General features: G+C 36.3%; 2 protein-coding genes across 3 annotated transcripts in view; one reads left to right on the forward strand and one right to left on the reverse strand.

Annotated features, from left to right (window-relative positions):
* Positions 1-6,705: 6,705 nt before the first annotated feature.
* PSMD10 (proteasome (prosome, macropain) 26S subunit, non-ATPase, 10) lies at positions 6,706-13,132 on the reverse strand. 2 transcript variants are annotated; one of them, XM_004685693.2, is made up of 5 exons: positions 12,904-13,132; positions 10,626-10,724; positions 9,627-9,773; positions 9,368-9,534; positions 6,706-7,428 (listed from the first exon to the last, which is right to left on the reverse strand). In XM_004685693.2, the coding sequence occupies exons 1-5, from the start codon at positions 13,015-13,017 to the stop codon at positions 7,275-7,277; spliced, it is 681 nt and encodes a 226-aa protein (XP_004685750.1). In that variant the 5' UTR covers positions 13,018-13,132; the 3' UTR covers positions 6,706-7,274. The 2 variants fall into 2 exon arrangements, with proteins under 2 accessions (XP_004685750.1, XP_004685751.1); XM_004685694.2 differs by having other exon boundaries at positions 7,347-7,428; positions 9,447-9,534; positions 12,904-13,130.
* A 36-nt stretch (positions 13,133-13,168) lies between these two features.
* Positions 13,169-23,490, forward strand: part of ATG4A (autophagy related 4A, cysteine peptidase) — a 49,005-nt gene continuing 38,683 nt past the window's right edge. Inside the window, exon 1 of the mRNA XM_004685695.2 lies at positions 13,169-13,327. Within this exon, the coding sequence (XP_004685752.1) occupies positions 13,318-13,327 (10 nt within the window). The 5' untranslated portion in view covers positions 13,169-13,317. The remainder of the gene's footprint in view (positions 13,328-23,490) is intronic.

The following is a 23,490-nucleotide window of genomic DNA, read 5'->3' on the forward strand; positions in this document are numbered from 1 at the left end:
TAAGGCAAATGATTTCTAACTCAGTTTAAAGTGTGTTACAACAACACCTGGTTGTACTTCAGAAAACTACTTGTTTACTGTTAACTACTTTTTGTTACATTCCACATGACAAGGTGACATTAACTGCATTTAATATTATTTCAAGGATTAGTTGTAAAGGTTTCCCTGTTCACTTTCACAATGACCACTAAGAAATGAATTCACTAGCATTATCTCACAGAATGAAAAAGAATTCCAAAGAAGTATATGTAATTGGTACATAACAACATTTAAACTAGACCTTAAAAATGAACTCTTCACTCATTAAATTTCTCAAAGGCCCATGGCCCATGCTACCACACCAGTATCTAAGCAGCACATTTAAAAATAACTCAATTTCCAAATGCAAAGTAATGTACAGGAAGACAATGCTATTTTTCCTTCAGTAAGTGTAAAGTGTTGCTATTATAAGTGATGCACAATTTTGAATGAGTTATCATGTGTCTGATGCGATCTACTTTGGAAGTTGAAGTAGGAAATTGCTTTGAATGAACATTTAAGACCACTTTAGATAATATGAATTCATTGTTCAATCTTTTTACTGTTGGCCATTAATAAAGAGATATCATTTTATAAATGTTAGTTATGAACTCAAATTGATACCACCTCTTTAACTGTTAAAAAGTTTTTCCATTGATTATATTTCACCCATATCTTCCTTGAAGAAATTTACAGGCAGACCTTTTCATTTGTGTAATCAAGCAGATTTTAATCTTAAGGTTCAATAAATACTACTCAATAAAATCTCATTTTAATGACTCGAGGTAAATCTTTTAGAAAAATGCTATTGATATACTTTATATACAACAAAATGCACCTATCTTAAGTGCACAACTTAATGAGTTTTGACAGATGTATACATCTATCAAACCACCACACTTCACATAGAACATTTTTAGCAAAATATTCCTTATGCCTCTTTGTACGATCCCATCATCCTCTACTTAGGCAGCCATTGATTGATAACCATGGATCTCTTTTCCATCAATAGAGATTGCCTCTTGCTGGCCTTCATACAAAAGGGGTCATATAGTATGCTCTTTTCATTGTCCAATTTTCTTTTAAGGTGAGTCACTTTCAAATGAAGTAGTGAATCTGTCACATCCAGGTTTTCATGTAGAGGATTTTCTTAAACTGAATACCCCTTTCTCTATAGAGATTATATTTTACTCACAATTTTAACATGCAGATCTGCACCCCTCAGGCAGGAATCATTTATCACAACTGAGGTAGATGCCTTTAGGTTTTAGGGTAGACTGAAATTAACACTATGTATTTTCCATGTGCAATGCCATGGAGAAAAGAGAGAACATTTTTTTTACATATTTCCTTTTATGTGTTAATATATATGACTGAAACAGCCATATATGTTTTTTCAAAGATTTATTTATGCATACCAAAACTGGGGCACAGGCCAGAGGTGCGGGTGGTGAGAAGATTCACCAGAGACAGAGTGGGGAGCAGAACAGGTGGCCTAACTGAAATACACTGCCGAGGGGAGCAGTGGGTGGGATAGGAGAAGTCTGCTGTGCCCTGTGGGTCACCTCCCTGGCCGGGGATCAAACTTGTGGTGCAGTGGCTGCAGATAGCTTCATAGTACTGTACCTTAAGCCCTTGCACCACCAGAGACTTGATGGGCCCAGGAAGCAAAATGAAGGTCTGAAGAATAACCTCATATTTACAGATTAAAAACTAAATACCAGCAGTATAAAAACTCAATTATCAGATTGCCCAAGTAGCTGGAACTCACTTTTCTCTTCCACTTTTAAGGCAGGCAAATTAAAGGAGACTAACAATAGTCAGCAACTACACCGCAACATCTCTGATGGATGGGTGCTGAGCAGAAGGGAAGACACTCTTGGTGGTCTATCCTTATTAGCACTGTTCTATTCAAAATATTGATGAATAGTTGAATTAGTAGTTTTTAAACTTTTCCGAGGTCATGGATTACCTTTAGAATCTGCTGCAAACTCTGGACCCCAATCCATAGATAAATGTTATTACGTACAAAGTGCTATATATAGTTTTAGATAAATTACAGACTCCAAGTCCAAGATTAAGAACTGGTGACTTACATAGGAACACAGAAGGCACATAATGTATCTGTGGATGTCTTGCTCCAGGGTGGAATGCTTACTATGCTGTATGACAGAATCATGACTCAAAATGATCTTAGTAGTCTGGGAGCTGAGCTGAAATCAACATAGTGAATTTGACCAGAATGAATAGAAAGATATAGCTCAAAATACATAGAGTACATGTTGCCCATGTGGAGACTCTAGCTGGGCAAGGTTGGGAAGTTAAAGTTAACCTGAAATGGTATACTTGATTTCTCCCTTTAGTGCCCTTCCAGGCCTTCTGGTGTCCTTTTATTTTTTTCTCCAAATATCCAGGATTTTCACACGCCTAGGAGCTCAGTGACCGATTCAAGCTTGTATTGGTCAGGATGGCATCATTTGTCAGGAACTATCTCTAACCTTGCTACCTTTTTCAAAAGGTAGCTACTGTATGCTTTGTTCTTGCCCTGCCAATGTTATCATTCAATGATGTCATTTATGTTAATAATGAGTTATGTCTTAGAAAGATTTTCCTTCCAAAGAGATGCTTGAACACAAATAATTCCTTAATCCAGAGACCGAATGGTAGAATTTGAAGCACTAGAACAATCCAGAGGGGAGATATTTCTGAAAAAAGGAGCTCCTCTCTAATCAAATGCACTCCATGTACTCATATGGCCACTCTAGAGCAGTGCAACTTTCATTCCAGTCTCTTAGATTTTCTATTGGCACATCATTAATACACCACTTTTCATGTTTACAATGAATTCTGAGACCCTATAAAATAGAGCATTTTGTCACCAAGTCTTGGGCAGTAAAATGATCTCAATGTTAAGAGTTTTCCATGAAGGAGCACAACAAAGGGCTTTTAAAATGCTTATCAGTGGATCAGAAAATAATAAAATGGTTATTACCCAAATATTCTGATTAGTAAAGCATCAACCAAATTGTTTTTCCTTAGTTCTCATTCAGAGAAGGTACTACCTTATTTATGTTGCCATAGGCAGCTAAATAAGTGGGTAATCCCAAGATAGCTTGGATTTCTAGACCACTCACTTCTTACCATCCGAAAAGATTTCCAGGAACTTTTTTCATCTCTTTCTTTAGACATTTAGCAACTAGGATATGTTACAGCCAGCAGAATAGTTGTTTGGCTGTAGGTTCTTATTCTCCTCAAATTCATCTGTTTAGTCAGTGACCCACTGGACATTTATTGGTTGGCTACTATGAACCAGATACTGTAGCTGTTGATATGGAATCAGTTCTTGTCCTTATGGGTACATGGCTTTGCTAACTTATAATAGATTCTTGAATGTTATCAACAGCAGTTATTGAGTACAGGTGAGGAAGCTTGGAGTTGGCCTTAGAGTTTGGGAGGTCCTCCAAATCACACTGATCTATGATGAAACGGTACTAAACATAGTACTTCTTGACCAATGACTAAGAAACCACATGCACTGATAGCTTTGTCCTTTAGTGTACCTGCCATTAATGTATGCTAAGGAGTTAATATTTGAATCTGTTTTACTGGCTTGTGTGCTACTAAGTTTAGATGAATTTACAGTAAGAGCTAGAAGAGTTAGAAGGGAGCTTTGAAATCAAAGGTACTCAACGTTTTCAATTTCACATCTGAAGGTGATAATACAAAATTTCGCTTCTGACAGTGATGGTGGTGAATGTAGGTAATACAAAATTGCATTCTTGTTGGGGTAGAGAAAAAGGTTAAGTGCAGTTTTAAAAAGCTGGGTCATTCATACCCATATTCCCTCCTAAATAGAAGTAAACTAATCTGTCTGAGATGACATAAAAATCAAGAACTAGAGCCCCAAGTTCTGATACCCAGTGAAATGCTTTTCGAAGCAATGCAACAAACTACTAATTTCAATCAAACAAACCCAAGCCTCAATAATAAAAAGTTTTTTTTTTACATGTCTACAGGACTGGAAAACAGATTAGAGGGCCTCACAAAAGGTTAAAATAATTCAATAAAAACAATAATCCCATTTGTCTCTGATCCTTTGGTTTAAAGTCACCAAATTAATATGCTAAGACAAATAAGTCAGAAGGAGAAAGACAGACACCAGATAATTTCTCTCATATGTGAAATTAGGGAAGCAAAGCAAAAGACCAGTCAAAACCAACACAAAGCCAAATTGAAAACAAACCCTAGAAATCTGACAGTAGAATTAGTGCTAAACAGGTGGAGGGTGAGAACAAAGTGGGGAAGGGCCCAAAGAGCTACCATGGAGAATTATGGGCACTGTGGAGGTGTGCTGTAAAATACACACCTACAAAGGTCAAATACATAGGCGGAGGTGTGAACCTATACCTCTAAATCACACAGTGTTGTAAACCAGTAATAACTCAATAAAAAGTAACAAAATTTAAAAAAAATATTCAGAGGTGAAACTGAAGATTCCAGGAAACCATGGAGTGAAAAAAAACTCAACCAACAGGATAGGGTTCAGGGTTAAAAATGAGTTATTATCTAATGTTATTGTACCTTTTATTTGTTCCATATTTTTGAGTAGATGCAGAAAGAAAATGGATCAGGATCCAGGAAAGATAGATCTTAATGCTGGTTGTGTTTCTAGCTCTGGGTGTTTTCTCACGTGTAAAATGGAGATGATTTCTGCCTTCTTAAAGGCTACAGTTGAGAATGAATGTATAAATATATTAACTATAATATTAAGTGTGGTAGAACTCTGCTGTTACAGAACCCATGCCTGCTGATATTTGATTCATCATTCTTTTTTTCTCTTAACCAAGGTTTCTTAACCATTTGGAATTCACTGATCCCTTACAGAATCTGGAAAAAGCTACAGAACCTTCTAGAAAAATGCACACATAAATTTCTACATTAAATTTTAGGCAGACTGTAGAGCTGTGAAGCTAGAGCAACAACCCCCCCCCCCAAAAAAAAAGTTGTATCAAACATGCTGACAATTGAACTGTGTAACACAGGGAAAGCAGCAGACACAGTCATGTAATAAATTCATTGTAGTTGGTGTAAATGAGAAATTGGGATGTGAAGACACCGGGATTACACAGTTAAATTGCCAAGTAAAATATTATGAAGTAAAATGCAGACTTACCTTGATACCTGTAGAACCCCACTGAAATTGTAGATTCCAGCTAGTAGATATGTAAGAATGTAATTTTTCCCTCTTTTCCCATGTACCTATTTCTTTCATTTTATATGGTCAATTAAGCTTCACAATAAGAATTGTCATCTTGTGTTCATTTTGGAAGAAATTGTAAAATGTAGTACTTTTCAATCAGATACATCTCTATTGTATTTGCAACAAGGAATAGGTGACAATCTGATTCATGTTAAGGCATTAATATGCTTAGTTTATAATAATTGATGATTTAATTAGTCTTCAATTATAAGCCACTTCATTCAAAATATCAATAGCCTAAAAATTACCTGAGGCTTGGTTCCATTTGTATTGCTTATTTTTTTTTAAAGATTTATTTATTTGTGCATACAGAACTGGGGTATAGGCCAGAGGCTCAGGGGCAGAGAGAGGCTTCACCAGAGACAGAGTGGGGAACAGAACAGGCAGATCGACGGAGTACACTGCTGAGGGGAGCAGCGGGCGGGTCAGGAGAGGTCCGCCACACCATGCGGTCACCTCCGGGGCAGGCGGGAATTGAACTCATGCGGAAGTGGCTTTAGATTCTCAGTGCTGTGCTTTAACCCGCTGCGCCACCAGGGAGGGCCATGTATTGCTTATTTAAGAACTAAGATAAGTTTTCTTTTATATACACAAAGCCTACTAGCTCAGAAAATAAACTCAATATTTATGAAGAACAAATGCCCTCAGTCCTAATAGGCCCTATTAGACACAATTCTCCTCTGATCATGCTAAAATTATTAGAAAGAAATTATTTCTTCTGTCATCAATTTAACCCTGGTATTCAATAAACAAAGTTTAGCTCCATAAAAAGATACTTTCTTGATTAATATTTGTAAAGATCAGCACTAAAACATTTATATAAAATGATGCATATACACTGATAAGTTTGTCCTTACAGAACTTATCTAGCTAGTGGTTATTAGGTCTCTTACCCAAAATTAATGCAAATTTGTGGGCCTGCTTGCCACACTTATTTTAAGCAACGTTTACTGCATAAAATTTAAATAAATAAAACTTGAAAATCCATTTGGTATTCATCAGATTTTATGACTTTAGTAATCATTTAAGATGTTTTCTAAATTAAGATCAAGTTTGAACTTATTTTCTTTAGCTCCACATTTAATTAGCAATTCAGAAGATTACTATTTTTAATGACTTTAGCTGTAATTCAAGCTTCGTTAATTTTATTGACTTTAGAGCTATCAGAAACTGAGAAATGTCTTTACTAAGGATTTTAAGGTATAAGTGTATGTCTAGATGATTTAAAAGAAAAATTGGGAGGCTCAACATTTTCTATTTTTAGTTTCTAAAACACATCAAAATGCATTTTTGGTACATATATGAACAAGCTTGACATTCTTTTCCAAACAGGATGACTTAATATAGGTACTTTAAAACTTCCAATTAAAAAAACATTTTATTTTGGAGGGAAATAGCTCATTAAAAATACACACAGTCAATTATTTTTCATTATTTTATTTTTTTTAGTGTTTCTGAATGCCCAATTTGGAAAGCATGTTCCAACTTAAAATTGGTCCTCTAAATTATATAAGTACATCTCCTATAACAAAAATTAACCGTACTGTTGAAAACCAAACCAAAACAAAACTGAGTGAACTTAGAAGTTGAGTTTGGATGTGCTTCAAATGTATAGAGGAATATTCTAGAATCCACCTACACACATTTGGCAGAATAACTGCCTGGTGTTGTTGGGGTTCTGCCTTGGAGGTGGACATGGGGCATGGGAAGGTGTTGAAGACTAACGACAGTCACAGACTTACTTAAAATGAACCAAAATTCAATAGAAAATAATATACAATAGTAGAACAATTTCAACATTTACTCTATGTCTGGAAAATGGATTGTAAGCTTAGAACAAAAACTTCATCAGGTACAATAATCAACATGTTTATAAGACTTTGAGCATGGAAGAAATTTCATCAATCATAGATGATGTCTTGTGCACAAATATATTATTTTCCAGAACACTGGGGACAACCATAAAACATACAACATACGAACAAATCCAAGATGCTTAACCTTCCACCATTCTCTTGAGTATTAAACCCAGACCACCTTTGGCCACTTGCAGGGGTGTTTTTTCTTCTTTATTCTCAATGTAAATACTTGCTCCTTGGGATACCAGCAGTTTTGCTTCTTCCACTCGCTCTTCGTCACAGGCTAAGTGTCTAAAATCAAGGATCACAAAGACTGATTAGTCAGCATGGTTAGTTTACTAACAGATAGTTTAAGTTTCAGCATTATTAGGTAATAAAATACTAAAAAGTTATTTAATCAGAAAATGAAAATCCTAATTTTACTCCTACTACAATAGAAGAAGGGATCTAGCCACTAGCGTAGGGAAAAACTTTATTTTATGGAGAGGAGAAATAGTTACACCAAATATATGCAGTAATTCAGGGTTTGAAGTTAGAGACGTGCTTACAATAATGTGTATGATTTAAATTTTGGAAAAGTAGTTAAAATATTTTATCTCATTTGATCCTTATAAGTGAGCAAAGTAGTATATCATCATTTTATAGCTGAAATTGCAACAGAAGTTAAAATCCTGGCCTAGGATGACACAGCTGAGTAGCAACTGAGGGGGTAAGCATTATGAGGTACTTTATAAGTTTGTCAGGCACTTTAAAAGCTCTTTTATTTAAACCTCACAACAATATAGCAAGAAAGGAATTATTATCCTCGTATTACAGATGAGGAGTTGAAACTCAGGAAGGTTAAGTCACCTTGCGACGCTATTATAATACATATATTATAAATGCAATATATAGATACTTATATAGTTGGCACATGGCTGAGTTTGGATTGGGAAAACAGCATGTAGCTATTCCCAAATCATAGTCTCTACCCAGAACCCTAAACTGCCTGACCCCTAGATTTCCTCATCTTTCTTGTTATGGGGAAAAAAAGCTAAAATATGTCTTTCTAAACAGAGTCATTTAGAGCTATAAAAAAGATTTTTATAACTAGAAGTTAAGAAAACAATACTTAAAAAACAGTAACAATAATACTCAGCCAAAGCCAATGAAATATTAAAAATAAGCCTACAGCAAAATACAGGTGAATTTTTAACTAATTTCAGGGTGAGAAAGGACTTTCTAGTTAGGAGGGGAGCTTAATAGGTTTGACTTTGTAGAAGCTGCAAATTTATGTTATTTAAAAAAAATTATGGACCAGCTGAAAAAGATAAATTGGGAAAAATATGTTTGACTAACGTGGCAGAGGATTAATATTTTTCTATATCAAGACAAGGGTTCTTAAAAAAAAATCAGTAAAAAATTAATTCACCAAAAGGACGGAAAGAGACAAAGAAGTTACAAGTCAGAGAAGAAATATAGGTAGTTACAGGCATTAGAAAATGTTTAACTTTACTGATCATTTAATAAAATGAAAGTAACAGCGACAAAGTATCATTTTCAGAGAACAAAAGATTATTCTCAATTTTGGAGAATGGGAAATAGGTACTCTCAAACTGCCATTAGGAGGGCCCAATGATACAACTCCTCTGCAAGCAATTTGGTAATACATAACAATCATCTTAAAATGTGTGTATTTGTTGACCTAAAAAGTCAACTTATAAGAGCCTTTACTAATGTATTAACCAAAAAATGTGGCTAAAAATTTTGTGCAAAGTTGGCCAATGGAGTATTATTTATATCAGTGAAAAACTCAAAAGTTTAAATATATAGTAGTAGAGGAATGATTACATTGTGGCATATCCATAAAGTGAATTGCATATAGGTATTTTAAAATGTTGTTACAATATTTAATAACATTGGAAAATGCTCACAATATGCTATAAAGTGAACAGAACATGACATAAAAACTATATACATGGTATAATCCCAATGTTGCAAAGAAATATATGCAAATTTAAAACATTTGCATACAAAGCCTAGGAGGAAATACATTAAAATGCCATCCGTGGCTATTTCTGGATAGCAATAGGCAATTTTTATGTTTGGTCTTTATACTTTTGTGTACTTTCAAATTACTTTTGCCATAAACTACCATACTTATAAGCATAATAAAAAAAAACAATGATGTGCAATTAGTGCAAGAGGGTAGTGTCAGGTAGAATACAAATGACTGCTACTTGTCACTTACAGAGGAGTGTTACCCTCAGTATCTTGGATATTTGTGGATGCTTTGTAGTACAGAAGGATATGAATCATCTTCAAGTTACCCTTGGCTGCTGCCCGGTGCAGTGCTGTAGCCTCATAATGGTCCTTCGCATCTGGGTTTGCCCCGCCTTCCAATAACATGACAGCAATCTGGAAAGATGAAGAAAACAGCAATGCAGAGAACCACGTTTGCACCCTGGTTTAGAACTCAAAAGAAGTAGACTAGGAATGAGGAGCCCTACCTCATGCCTGTTTTTGGAAGCTGCATAATGTAGGGGAGTACAGCCATTTTGATTGACAGCATTTACTTGAGCACCTTTTCCCAGAAGGGCTTTTACAATCTCATCCCGGCCGGCAGAAGCAGCAATATGAAGAGGAGACCACCCTGCCTGTAAGAAAGATAGGCAGTACCAAAACAGGGGATTAATGTTCACATTTTAGGCAGGGTTTACAAAGAGCAGTGTGTGAATGGTTTTAAAAAATAATATTTAGTCTTCATTAAGCACTGCAGGGAATTGAAAATCCAGAATGTATACAAGAGAAAAGAAAAACCGCCATAACCCCAGCACACAGAGAAAATGATATATAAATTTAATTCCAATGTGTTTTCCAACTGGGATCACAGGACATTAAAGTTTTGTGAGTTATATTTCCCACAAATCTTCATTTTGTGAGAATTTGTTGATGTCATTCTTCGGATTCATAACTTTATATAGGTTGCATATTTATTTTAACGTAAGAATATACCTACTATAATCAACCATTCTTCAATATTTTTACTTTGCTATTATAAATATTACTTCAGTGAGCACTGAAAAAGAATCTTTACCTATAAAAAAGTTTTCACACTTATATAGTTCCTAAGTCTTATCCTATTGGAACCAATATCAGGATAATAAATCTATAATGCAAAAGATAGCTAGGAGCTCATTATTGAAGTAATATTCATCCTCCACATTCCAACAAAATGAAACGTTTTTGTAGTCTCTGAGGGGGTCACCATAATAGGCTTTCACTTGCCTTACCTTAGGCTATGAGGTATGAGTGGCAAAACAAACATTCTAAAATAATGTAAACACTAGTTTGCATAAAATAACTGCACTTGGACACTGGTGCCATGATGCAACTTCCTAGTCATAAAGGCTACAATTTTGTTTTTGAGCTTAATACTCAAGCTTTGGTAAACACCAATATGTTGCCTAAAGATAACTGGGGATTTATCAACTCTGCCTAGTACTCACATCATCTTTATCATTTACTGGCACTCCCAGCTGCAGTAAGAATTCAACAATTTCTGTATGTCCAGCTGAGCATGCCCAATGCAATGCAGTTCTGCTGTCCTACAAGGGAAACAGGGAAGCAGTAAAATTAAAGTTCTAGAAGAGAAATAGAAAAACTAAGGCAAGAGAACAGAAAATATTGATTCTGGGGCAGACAAACCCATAGTTTGGAAGCAACAACGGAGCTCATGGGATCTTCAGGTAGGTAACTTTCAATAGGCCATATTACTTACTAGTGTAAGAGAGGCCAAGGCTTTAGTAATGTGAGAAGAAAACAAAATTTTGGGCAGAGTACATCCAGAAAAACATGAGAGGAAGACAATGATTTCAATATTTTTGAAGAAATAGAGCTTTGGTTGTTTATATTATTTATGTACTTTTTTTGGTCAGACATTGTGCTAGGTGTTTTACCATCTCATTTAGTTCCCACAATACTATACAATGGCTGTTATGTCCATTTTACAGATGTAGAAAGTAAGACACTTTAGGGTAAGCAAACTTGGCCAAAATCACACAGCTAGTAAGTGGTAAAGTTGGGAAACAAACCCTTGTCTTTCTGACTCTGAAATTTCTAGATTCCTCAGAATGAACAAATGAATCTTAAGGGGAAGAAATGTTTAAAAAAAAAAAAAACTGAGTAGAGCTGATCTATATTGCCATTTAAGAAACACGAGGGACAGAAATTACTTTAAAAAAAAAAAAGCAACAAAATTACTTAAAAAAAAAAAAGCTATGAGTGCCCTCCCTGGTGGCACAACCGGTTAAAAAAAAGCTATGAGTTATGGGCTGAAAAACGGTGGGTGGAGGAAGTGCACCAGATTATGGTGATGGCACATGGGTGATCTGGTGATGGGAAGCTCACGGGGATTACAAGTAAGATGGAAGAAGGCACAAAATGTGTAAAAATAAACTATTATATTATTTTTAAAAAAGCTATGAGTTAGTCATGTTTCTTTTTGCAGTGACAGCTATATTTCTTAGCTCTATGTAATAGAAAATGGTATTTTCAACTTTATTACAAGAAATTCAAACACATAAAAATAGAGGGACTGTAACAGAAATCTACATGTTTATCATCTAGATTTATTATTTTGTCATATTTGTTTCATCTAGTTTTTTTTCTTTGCTGAGGTTTTTAAAAACAAATCCTAAATATCAAGCCCTTTCATCCTTAAATATTTCAGTATGTTTAAAAAAGGGTGTTTTCTTACATAGCTGCGAGGCCATTATTACATCTATTATAATGAACACAAACTTCTTTATAGCATTTAATGCCCAGGATTTATTCAGATTTCCACAATTGTCTCCCAGATGTTTTTGGCAGTTGGCTTGCCTCATTCAGGATACAAAGTGCGTCGAAAGAAACATTTGGTAGCTGAGTTTCTTAAGTCTCTTCCCAAAGACACAAAATGGAGATTTATGAGTATTGACACTGTCTCGCCAGGGCTTAACACGGTCCCTGCCCAATAGGAGGCAATCTATAAATATTTGTTGCCTCTTTGTGGGCACCAAGAATCTTTCTAGAAACTGGGAGTGAACAAAAAGGGGCCTTGGAGAAGGAGGATAGAAAGAAACATTCCCAAGGTCCATTCACTTTTGTTCTGTCTTTGAGTAAAATGTCCGTCCATCCCCAAGGAAACTGCCACTCATCCTTCAAAGTCTAACTACCCCTCCCTCTTTGGGGAACCTTTACAATCACCACAATACCCAGCTCTTCCAAGGGAGGTGAAATCGGGTCCTCCGATTAGGAGTCCTCAGAGCAACACGTAAACGCCTCCCTTCTATTTACCACATTTGTAATCGGGCATATGTTTGTGTGATCACTTGATTGAGGTTTGCTTCTTCCAGCTCCTAGCAAATCTCCTGACACCGAAGAGGCTCTGTCACGCGTGTTTCATTGAATTAGAGCACCATAAAGAAACCCATAATTAAAAAAAAAAAAAAAAAGCTTTCCATTTCAGGGAGATCTCAAAGATTAGGCATTTCTGGGAAACCCGGTCAATGTTCAAGAAACTCAGCGAGCTAATAACTGGGTCCGAAAGAATATTTGAGGTCTGAGGGGCTAGCTCTGCCGCCCGATTCCGAGTCCTGAAGTGACCCGGGGGTGAGGGTGAGGGGGCGGGGGCGGGGATCCGGTCCTCTCGGAACCGGCCTCCGCTTGGGCCGCGCAGGGCAGGCAGGCGCGTAGGGCTTCGCTGACTCGGCCGCCAGAGGCGGCGAAGGCCCAGCGCTGCTTTACCTGGTCCGTTCTAGTAGCCAGGGATTTATCAGCTAGGATGCTCTCCTTCAATTCCTCCAACTTCCCGGTGTAGGCCAGGTTGCAGACCATTAGATTGGACACACACCCCTCCATTTCGCTTTCTCAGGATCTCCGTGAAGCGCGACCATCAACCGCCACACGTCGCCGGGTCCGACTGCCAATCAAAAGAGCCGGAAGGGCTCCACCAATCAACGGTCGTCCTCGTCCCTTTGGTCTTTTCCCATCGCGCGGTGCCTCTGGGAGTTGCAGTCTAAGGGCAGTTCCGGGCAGGGTGGCGCTTTTGCAGCCCGCACAGACTTGACCCTTACCAGCGTAGAACTACAAGTCCCAGGGTCCCTAGCGGCCGCCATAGTCAAGTGGCCAGTGGAATTGGCCCAGGATGACAGCTGGAGAATGGAGTCAGGTACGGAGAGCGTCTTCGCGTGGAAACGGGGTGGGTGGTCGCGGTTGGGCCACAGATTCGGTCACGCAAAACGGGTGCGGGGTCATGGCAAGAGAGTTATGGTTACCTAAAGGTCCTGTACTATAAGGGCCCTGACCTGCCGTGGCAGGCGGAAGGGACACTGTTTGGAACTGAGCACTACCTTCTAAGCTCGTACTTGTGTCGGTGCCTACCCTCCCCCTTCCTGCCGCTGCCAAAGGAGTAGGAAGAAGCAGGGGTTAATTATTCTGACATCTCGGTGGAGTGGCATCAACGCAGAATTCGGTCACAGCAATGATAGCATATGACACCACAGTAAGGTGATGTGCCAGGGTGATGCCAAAGGCAGGGTGTGATGCCATAGGAGCCACTTGATATCCAAGAGACCTGAGTGAGTCCGTGGCCTGGTGACATCACAACTTGATGAGGGTCGACTTGATATTGTGGTATGGTGTTGGCCCTGTAATACCCCGATAATAATACTGACATCGAGACTTTGCTAGAACTATTAAGCGAATACTGTTTCTATTTATGGAAACCCCAAATATTGCCATAGCGGAAGAGAGATGCAAGGCTTATCCCTTATAGGGCATTATGCCAAAAACTAGGTAATGATAAGAATACACTCAAGAAAGAGACTGATTATGTTTATATTTATCCTGTTACAGTATGGAAAGGGGCTGGCAAACTTTCCATGAAAAGTCAGGTAGTAAGTATTTTAGGCTTTGTGAGTCAAAAGGCAAAATGGAGAATATTTTGTAGATAATTATATAACATAGAGAAAACTAGTCAAGAAGTGTTTATTAATGAAAGTAAAAATATAATAATAATACAGTACTACTAATGAGAATAATGGAATTTTTGTGGGGAGATAACATTTTCTTTAATTGGGTTTTACAGACATCAAAATCATTCCAAATGTTCTGTGAATGCTGATCTATAATGAGATTTAGCCTATTGTATCTTTGAAAATGTCTTTTCCCATTGGATTGCCAGGTCATGCTATCAATCCGGAAATATATTCTTACTTTTTATTTTTATTTAAATAAAATTTCAACATCAGAATAGCTTTAAATTTATAGAAAAAGTTGCAAAGATAGTGCACAGTTCCTGTATAACTACTCACTTTCTCCTACTGTTTTTTTTCCTTCTCTAACAGCCTCATTGAGATGTATTTTACATCATAAAATTCACCCATTTTGATTGTATAATTAAATGATTTTAATAACTTTACTGAGTAATGTGCCCATTACCATAATCAATTTTAGAACATTTCTCACTTTCTCAATAAGATCCTGCAAGTTCATTGACATTTAATCCTCCTTCCCACTTTTAGCTCCAGATAACCACTAACCTAGTTTCTGTCTCTATCAATCTGCCTCTTCAGAACATTATATCTAAATGAAGTCCGACTCGAGGCCTTTTGTGCCTGACTTATTTCACTTAGCATAATACTTTTGTGATTCATCTATATATTGTAACATGATCAGTACTTCATTAGTTACTATTGCCAAATAGTGTTCCATTTTAGGGATATAATACATTTTATCTGTTTACTTACCAGTTGGTAGATATGTAGGTTGCTTCCAATTTTTGTTTATTGTTATCAGTGATACTAAGAACATTACTGCAGTTATTTATGTGGACATGCCTCCTTTCCCTGTGGGAGATACCTAGGGGTGGAATAACTAGATCATATACTGAATTTATGTTTAACTTTCTAAGAAATGGAAAAACTGTTTTCCAAAGCTTCAGTACTATTTTGTATTTCCACCAGCAATGGATGAGAATTTCTGTTTCTCCGCATTTCCACCAATATTTATTATTGTCTTTTTCATTATCACCATTGTAAGTGGTTTTAAAATATTTCATTGTGGTAATAATTTGGTTTTCCTTAATAACTGGTGATGAGGAGCATCTTTTCATGTGCTTATCAGCCATTTGCATATCATCTTTGATGATATCTGCTCATATCCTTTTCAAATTGAATTATTGTTTGTATTGTTTTTATTGTTGAGTTATTTGTATATCCTGGATATATGTCCCTGCCAGATATATGTGGGAAATAGCTATTTTCCCCAGTCTTTGCTTGTTTGTTCATTTTCTTAATGGTATCTTTTTGAAATGCAAAAGTTAAGGATTGCAATGAGATCTAACTTATCTTTTTCTATTATGAACCATGACTTTAGTATTGTACTTAAAAATTTCTGCCTAAGCCAAGGCCTTAATAATTTCTCCCTCTGTTTTCTTCTAAGCATTTAAATTGTTTTAGCTCTAACATTTAAGTCTGTGATCCACTTTGAGTAAACTTTCCCACATGGTCTGAGGTGCAGGTCGAAAAATCACCTTTTTCCATGTAGATGTCCAAATTTTCCAAGCATTTTTTGCTGAATCCACTAAGATTAACATCTTACATTGCTCTGCTATATTTCTTGCAACATACCACATTGGTTTGTTACTATTATCTAACCTCCACATTTTATTTTATTCCAGTTTCACTAGTTTATCTCTGGATGGTGTCCTATCCAAGTCTACATAAGTGAAGTGTCATTCTCATATACTATCAAGAGTACACAGCATGTGATTTTAATTGAGCATGCTCATTAGTAGGACTAAATTCTGTTTTATTCATTTCTTAATATTTGCCTTTTAACAGGTCATTGCTTTGCAGATTAAGCACTTCCAATTGAAAGTTAGGTGGAAATTCCTCAATTAAAATTAAATAGATTTTAGAATATGGAAATTCCCATTGCCCTTACCTCATGGTCCTTAAAAACCACTAATGGAATGATAGTTTGTACTCCAAAAATATCTATACTGCAAATTTGCGTGGGAATAGAGGTCTTGCTTCTCGTTTAACTTATTTTAAAAGTCAGTTTTATTGGGGTGTAATTTACATACAGTAAATCTTACTCTCTTTAGGTGTAAAATGTAGTACACTTGGGTAAATAAATATTGTTGTATAACCACTCCCACAGTCAGGAACAAAATGTTTCCATTACTCCCAATCATTTCCTCATGCCCCTTTGTATGGTCATTTTCCCCTCATACTCCTAGCTCTTGATAACTACTGAGCTGATTTCTAACTCTCTCGTTTTGTCTTATCTTACATTTAATAATTATTAGTATATTTTAGTGTTATATTATCATCACTACAACTTTATTTAAATCATTTCCATCACCTTGAAAAGAAATTTCATGTCTATTTACAGCCCTAAGCAACCATTTCTATATGTAAATTTTCTGGACATTTCATATAAATAGAATTTGTGTCTCCCTTTCTTCACTTAGCATAATGTTTTTGTAGTTTATACATTTTTTGGCATGTGTCAGTGCATTGTTTCTTTTTATGGCTGAATACTATTCCAGTGTATGACTACACTATCTTTTTAAATCCATTCACCAATTGCTGGACATTTGGGTTGTTTACACTTTTTGATTATAGTGAATATGCTGGTGTAGGCATTTGTGTACAAGTTTCTATACAAACACGTTTCCATTTCTCTTGCTAGACATCTAGGAATGGAATTGCTAGGTAATATGATAATGGTATATTTAACTTTTCAAGTACCTGCCACATTCTACCAAAATAACTGCACCATCAATACCAACACTTGTTGATGTCTGTTGTTTTTATTATAGTCATTCTAGTGGGTGTAAAATGGTCTTCTGTTCTTTTTGTTGTTTGACTTGTGACATCATAGGAAGTGCATTGTTTGAAATTGTGATTCAAACAATGTAGATGTCAAAATAACTTTACTCCAGTATAAATTTCACATATAAATGCTGTTTTGTCTTGTAATTTTAGGTTGAGTTAATTAAGAAACATTATCAAGACTGCTGCAAAAGCTAATTTCCAGAGCCATTCAGTGTTTGGCAATAGAGGTTGAAGACAATTCTTAAGAAAGTTTAAAAATGTAAAAATCATTCCTACCTTGCTTACTATATGAAAAACATGAAATGGCCTCAATTTGGCTTAAGAGACATAGTTTTCTGATAGCTGGTGTAGAATACAAGTGTCCTGTATGTAGTAGGTGTTGAATAAACATTTATTCAGTTAATTACAGCAGAACAGTAGGCCCATTGTGTGATATTCACAAAGGATTGGGTATATTAACATTTCACCACAATAATACACCAAGGCTTTGGATTTGATTGCCAGAAACATCTGGCAAAACAACTACAAGTTCCTCTCCTAATGAGAGACTTGTTTCATTAATCTTGTTTGGGTAATCTTTTATAGAACTGTGTTGTGCTTTTGTTTGGTATGACATGGTGATTAGCTTTCCATTCTAAGTCCCCTAGTTAACCCTTAACTTTTTGGCAGTTCCATGGCAAATAAGTCTCTTTGGGAAGAGGTTTCCTCTCTTTTGTCTCTGACTCTTAAGTTTTGGAGGAACAATGTGGTCATTGCTTATTGTGAGTCAATGAGGGGATCTGTTAAGGTCTGACTCCCATGCTGCTCATATTAAATGTTCCTATTGCCTTTTCTGTGTGCCACCCAGATTTTAGCTACTAGAACAAGCCATTTTCAACTTCTATTCTTAAAGCATAAAGCTAAGAATAACTAACATTTTTAGACTGTGTGTATCAGATGTAAGGCTTGTCTCATTTAATGGTTCCCAACAACCCTATGAGATAGTTTCTATGGTTCCCCAGTCTCTGCCTTTTAAAGATTTATCTATTTATGCATACAGAAGTGGGGTACAAGCCAGAGGTGCAGGGTCGGTGAAAGGATTCACCAGAGACAGAGTGGGAAGCAGAATAGGCAGACTGACGAAGTACACTGCTGAAGGGAGCAGCAGGCGGATCAGGAGAGGTCCGCCACACCATGTGGTCACCTCCCGGGCAGGCGGGAATCGAACTCATGCGGAAGTGGCTTTAGATTCTCAGTGCTGCGCTTCAACCCGCTGTGCCATCAGTGATGGCCAGTCTCTGCCTTTTAATCAGGGTGAATGCTGGTACAGAGAAACAAATTTACATGCCTGAGGTCACAGGGTTTAGTAAAAGTTATAGCTAAATTGGAATCCAGGACTATTCTACCCCGAAGCCCTAACACTAAACCAGTATAACATACTGCTCAATATTGCTGAAGATGAAATTATGTGTACATACAAACCTCAAATAATGCAATACTTACTCCTGTCCAAGCTCTTTGAGCTGTAACTCTTCCTATGTTCATTAGGAAATGACATGTTTTTCATGCACCAGAGGAGTGCTTTCCATAGTAAAAAATGAATGTGCTGTACATCTCTAGGTCTGTTTCCAGGTTCTCTGTTTCATAGGTCTGTGTCTGTCTTCTGTGATATACAGTCTTAGATTACTAGAGCTTTTTTATAAGTTTTAAAATTGGGTAGCCTGATTTGTCTTATTTTAATATTTTTCCCAGTATTGTTTCTTTGTTTTCTCCTAAATACATTTAAGAATAAGCTTGTGTAAATCTAAAAAAAAAATTATCTGGGATGTTCAAAAGAATTGTATCAAACATATGTACCAATTTGGAGACAGCTGATATCTTTCCTGTGTTAAGGCTTCCCACCCATGTCTCTCCATTTATTTGGACCTTCTTTATTTCTTTTATAAACAATATGTCATTTTTAGCATAGTGTAATTTTCAGCATGCAAGTCCTCTATCTGTTTCCTTAGACTTGGAACTATTTAGTGAGTTAATGGTATTGTAATTTAAATTTGTTTGTATGTGGTCATTGCTAGTACATAGAAATTCAACTGGTTTTATATGATGTATATTGTACTGTGCAACATTGCTGGACTTATTGTTTATGTTCTAGGTTCTTTATTGTTGATTTTTTTGGATTTTCAACAAAATGTTCTCATTTTGTCATCTGCAATAGGAACATTTGAAAATATAGGTAGAGTTACTGCTACTTTTCACTCTAAATTCCTTTTATTTATTTATCTTTGCCTTATTATTTTAATGGCTAGGACTTCCAGTACTATGCTGAATAAGAATGATGAGAGCTTGTTCCTATATCTTGGGGGTGTAGGGTAGAGGGGAAAGTGCAGTCAGTCTTTCAGCATAAAGCATGATGTTAGCTATAATTTTGGGGGGGTAGTGTTTTTTTTTTAAAGATTTATTTATTTATGCATACAGAACTGGGATACAGGCCAGAGGCTCAGGGGCAGTGAGAGGATTCACCAGAGGCAGAGTGGGAGCCGACTGACAAGCACACTGCTGAGGGGAGCAGCGGGCGGGTCAGGAGAGGTCTGCCACGCCATGTGGTCACCTCCTGGGCGGGGATCAAACTCATGCTGAAGTGGCTTTAGCTTCTTAGTGCTGTGCTTTAACCTGCTGCGCCACCAAGGAGGGCCTGTGGTGTAGTGTTATTTTTAAAGTTGAAGCAATTCCCCCTCAATTCCTAGTTTCTGAGGATTGTTGTCATTAATGAATTTTGCATTTTGTCAGTTTTTCTGTATCAATTGCTATGACCATGAGGTTTTTCTTATTTAGTCTGTTAATATGCTGGACTATATTGATTTATTTTCAAAATTTAAGCCAGCCTTGCATCCCTGGAATAGACCTACACAGTCATAGTGTATAAATTTGTTTGTATATTGCAGAATCTGTTTGCAAACAGTTTAAAGATTTTTTTGTCTTTATTTATGAATAATGTATGCTTGCTATTTAATTTTTTGGTACTGTCTTTGTCTGATTTTAGTATCAGTGAAATACTGACTTTACAAGAGTTTGGAAATATTCCCTTATTCCCTTCTCTTTTATTTTCTCAAAGAGATTGTGTAATATTGGTATTAATTCCAAGTGGTTGATAGAATTCTCCAGTGAAACCATCTGGGCCTGAAGATTTCCTTTGCGGGCGTTTTCAAAGTACAGATTCAATTTCCTTCACAAAAACAGGGTTATTCAAATTTACTCACCTATTCATATTAGGTGAGCTCATGTTTGCTCTTTTCAAAGAATTGGCGCAATTTATTTAACTTGTAAGATTTTTGTATGTGCAGATTTGTGTTTAGTATTCCTTTATTATCCTTTAGGTGTATGCAGAGTCCCTGGTTATTTCCCCTGTTTCACTATGGTAGAAATAATTTGTTTCTTCCCCTTTTTGGGTCACTCTTGCTAAAGGTCTGTGTTCACATTTTATCTGTTGTTCCAAAGAAACAATATTTATTGCATAGAGGTTCTCTATTGAGTTTCAGCTTTCAATCTCATTGATTTTTGTTTATTATTTTTTATTATTTCTTTTGTACTGCTTGATTTGGGTTTATGTAGATGAGAAATTCTATTCTAAGTAAGCATTTAGTGCTATCCATTTCCCTCTTAGCAGTGCTTTAGCTCCATGTCACTTTTATTTAATTATGGAAAAACATATAATATGAGATCTATACTCTTAAATTTTAAAGTGCACATTGCATTGCTAACTGTAAGGTGTAATATCGTGCAGCAGATCTTCACTTTGCATGACTGAATCTCTGTACCCATTGGATGGCAACTTCTCATGTCCCACTCCGTGGCCTTCCACAACCACTTTTCTGCATTGTTTCTGTGAGTTTGATTACTTTTGATACTTAATATAACTGCAGTGATGCAGGATTTGATCTTAATGTCTTCAAGTTCATCCATGTTGTATCATATGGCAGGATTTCCTCTGTTAGGCAAGCTAATATTTTTTTTTCTTCATTCATCAGTTGATGGACAGTTCAGTTGTTTCTTCTTCTTACTCTTGTGAATAATCCTGCAGTGAACATGGGAGTGCAAATATCTCATCAGATCCTGATTTCAGTTCTTTTGGATAAATACCTAGAAGTGGGATTGCTCAATCATACAGATGTTCTATTTTTAATTTGTCAAAAATCTGCTGACTGTTCTGCATAACAGCTACACGCTTCCATAACAGCACAACACTTCCATTTTCCCCACATCCTCTCCAACACTTTGTTTTATTACACACAGCTAATTTTATTTCTTCCTTTCTGATTAAATTTGTTTTATTTGCCGAACTGCTCTGAATAGGAATTACAGGCTATTTTGAATAAACTGTCCAGAGTGGGTATCCTTGCCTTGTTCCTGATCTTAGAGGAAATCTTTCAGTCTTTTACCTTTGAGTATGATGTTTCCTGTGGAGTTTTCCTATATGGCCTTTATCATGTTGCGGCAGTTTACTTTTATTACTAGTTTGTTGCATTTACAATGCTCAAACTTTCAACATGAAAAGGCATTCAATTTTTTCATATGCTTTTCTGCACCTACTGAGATGATCATGTGACTTACCCTTCATTCTCTTAATGTGGTGTATCATATTGATTGGTATGTTTGCATAAAATTTGTCATCCTTACATCCCAGGGATAAATCACAGTTGGCTATAGTGTAGTAACCTTTTGATGTACTTAAAAAAAAAAAAAGAAGACTTATTTATTTATGCATAGAGAACTGGGGTACAGGCAAGAGGTTCAGGGTGGGAGAGAGGACTCACCAGAGACAGAGTGGGGTGCAGGACAGCCAGATCCACGAAGTACACTGCTGAGGGGAGCAGTAGGCGAGTCAGGAGAGGTCTGCCGTGCCATGTGGATCACCTCCCAGGTGAAATGGTTGCAGCTAGCTTCCCAGTACTGCATTTGAACCCATTGTGCCACCAGGGAGGGTCCCTTTTGAATTTGGTCTGCTACTATTTTGTTGAAGACTTTGCATCTGTATTCATCAGGGATATTGTTCTGTGCTTTTTTCTTCAGGCTTTGTTGTGAGGTAGTCCTGGCCTTACAAAATAAATTTGGAAGTGTTTTCTCTTTTTGTGTGTTTTTCTCTTTTTGAGGCGTTTGAGAAGGATTGGCTTCTGCAACTTTGAAAACAAGAGAATAATATTTTTAAATTTTAAAATAATTAACTGAAACTGAATTTAAAGTTATTTCTTTGAAAGAAGTTAATTCATCTTTAAATGTTTCACAGAATTCACCAGTGAATTAATCTGGTCCTGGAGTTTCCTTTGTTAGGGTTTTGGTTACCAATTCAATCCTTTTGCTATTTCTAGTTATGGCTAAACTTTGTTTCTTCATGATTCATTCTTAGTAAGTTACATAATTCTAGGAACTTAGCTTTGTTCTAGGTTATCCATTTTCTTTGTTTATGATTGTTCATTGTAGTCTCTTAAAATTCTCTTAATTTCTGTGACATCAGTTGTAATATTTCCTCTTTTATTTATGAACTTATTTATTTGAATTTTCTCAATGTAGTTAATGGTTTAATTTTCTTGATTTAAAAAATCAACTGTTAATATCATATTTTATATTCTTTATTTCTGTTCTAATCATACTTATTTCCTTCCTTTTGCCAACTTTGGGCCTTTTCTTCTCTTTCCTTTTCCTTCACATGTAATACTAGATTTTTTTATTCAATTTTTTTCTTTTTAATATAGGCATTATCATAATATACACCCTTCTTTGTACTGCTGCTACATCTCATAACATTTTATATATTGTGTTTTGTTTTTCACCTGTCTCAAGATATTTTTTAATTTCTCTTTTGATTTCATCAATATTGTTTTTTGAATTCCCACATATTTGAGACTTTTCCACTTTTTCTCCTGCGATTCAGATGAACCTAATGTGATCTATCCTGGAGAATATTCTGTGTGCTCTTGAGAAGAATGTATATTCTGTTACTCTTGGGTGGAATGTTCTATGTAAGTCTGTTAGACTCAATTAGTTTGTAGTGTTGCTCAAATTTCTAATTTTTTTTTAAAAAGGTTTATTTATTTATTCATACAGAACTGGGGTATAGGCCAGAGGTGCAGGGGCGGTGCGAGGCTTCACCAGAGACAGAGTGGGGAGCAGAACAGGCAAATGGAAGAAGTACACTGCTGAGGGGAGCAGCGGGCGGGTCAGGAGAGGTCTGCCACGCCATGTGGTCACCTCCAGGGCTGGGGACTGAACTCTCACTGAAGCAGTTGCCACCAGCTTGCAGTGCTGTGTCCTAACCCGTTGTGCCACCAGGGAGGGCCTCCAGTTTCTAATTTTCTTATAGCTTTTCCTTTTCATTTTTTTTGTTCCTCTGATTATTAGTATGAATATGACTTTATCTGTTATAAATATAACTGAAATTGCTTTTAAAAATTAATTTTGTATGATATATTCCTGTCTTTACATGTCAGTCTACTTATTTTCCTGTATTTTAATC

This window comes from Condylura cristata, unplaced genomic scaffold (assembly GCF_000260355.1).
Source record: "Condylura cristata isolate star-nosed mole 26May11 unplaced genomic scaffold, ConCri1.0 scaffold00019, whole genome shotgun sequence".
NCBI classification, from domain to species: domain Eukaryota; kingdom Metazoa; phylum Chordata; class Mammalia; order Eulipotyphla; family Talpidae; genus Condylura; species Condylura cristata.

What these genes read in the sequence shown, in the direction of transcription:
- PSMD10 (XM_004685693.2), bottom strand. Translation starts at nt 13,017, where the DNA reads ATGGAGGGGTGTGTGTCCAATCTAATGGTCTGCAACCTGGCCTACACC. An exon ending in TGGCTACTAGAACGGACCAG is followed by an intron (nt 10,725 to 12,903) that starts GTAAAGCAGCGC and finishes TTTCCCTTGTAG; the next exon opens with GACAGCAGAACTGCATTGCA. An exon ending in ACTGAGGGTAACACTCCTCT is followed by an intron (nt 7,429 to 9,367) that starts GTAAGTGACAAG and finishes CCTTGATTTTAG; the next exon opens with ACACTTAGCCTGTGACGAAG.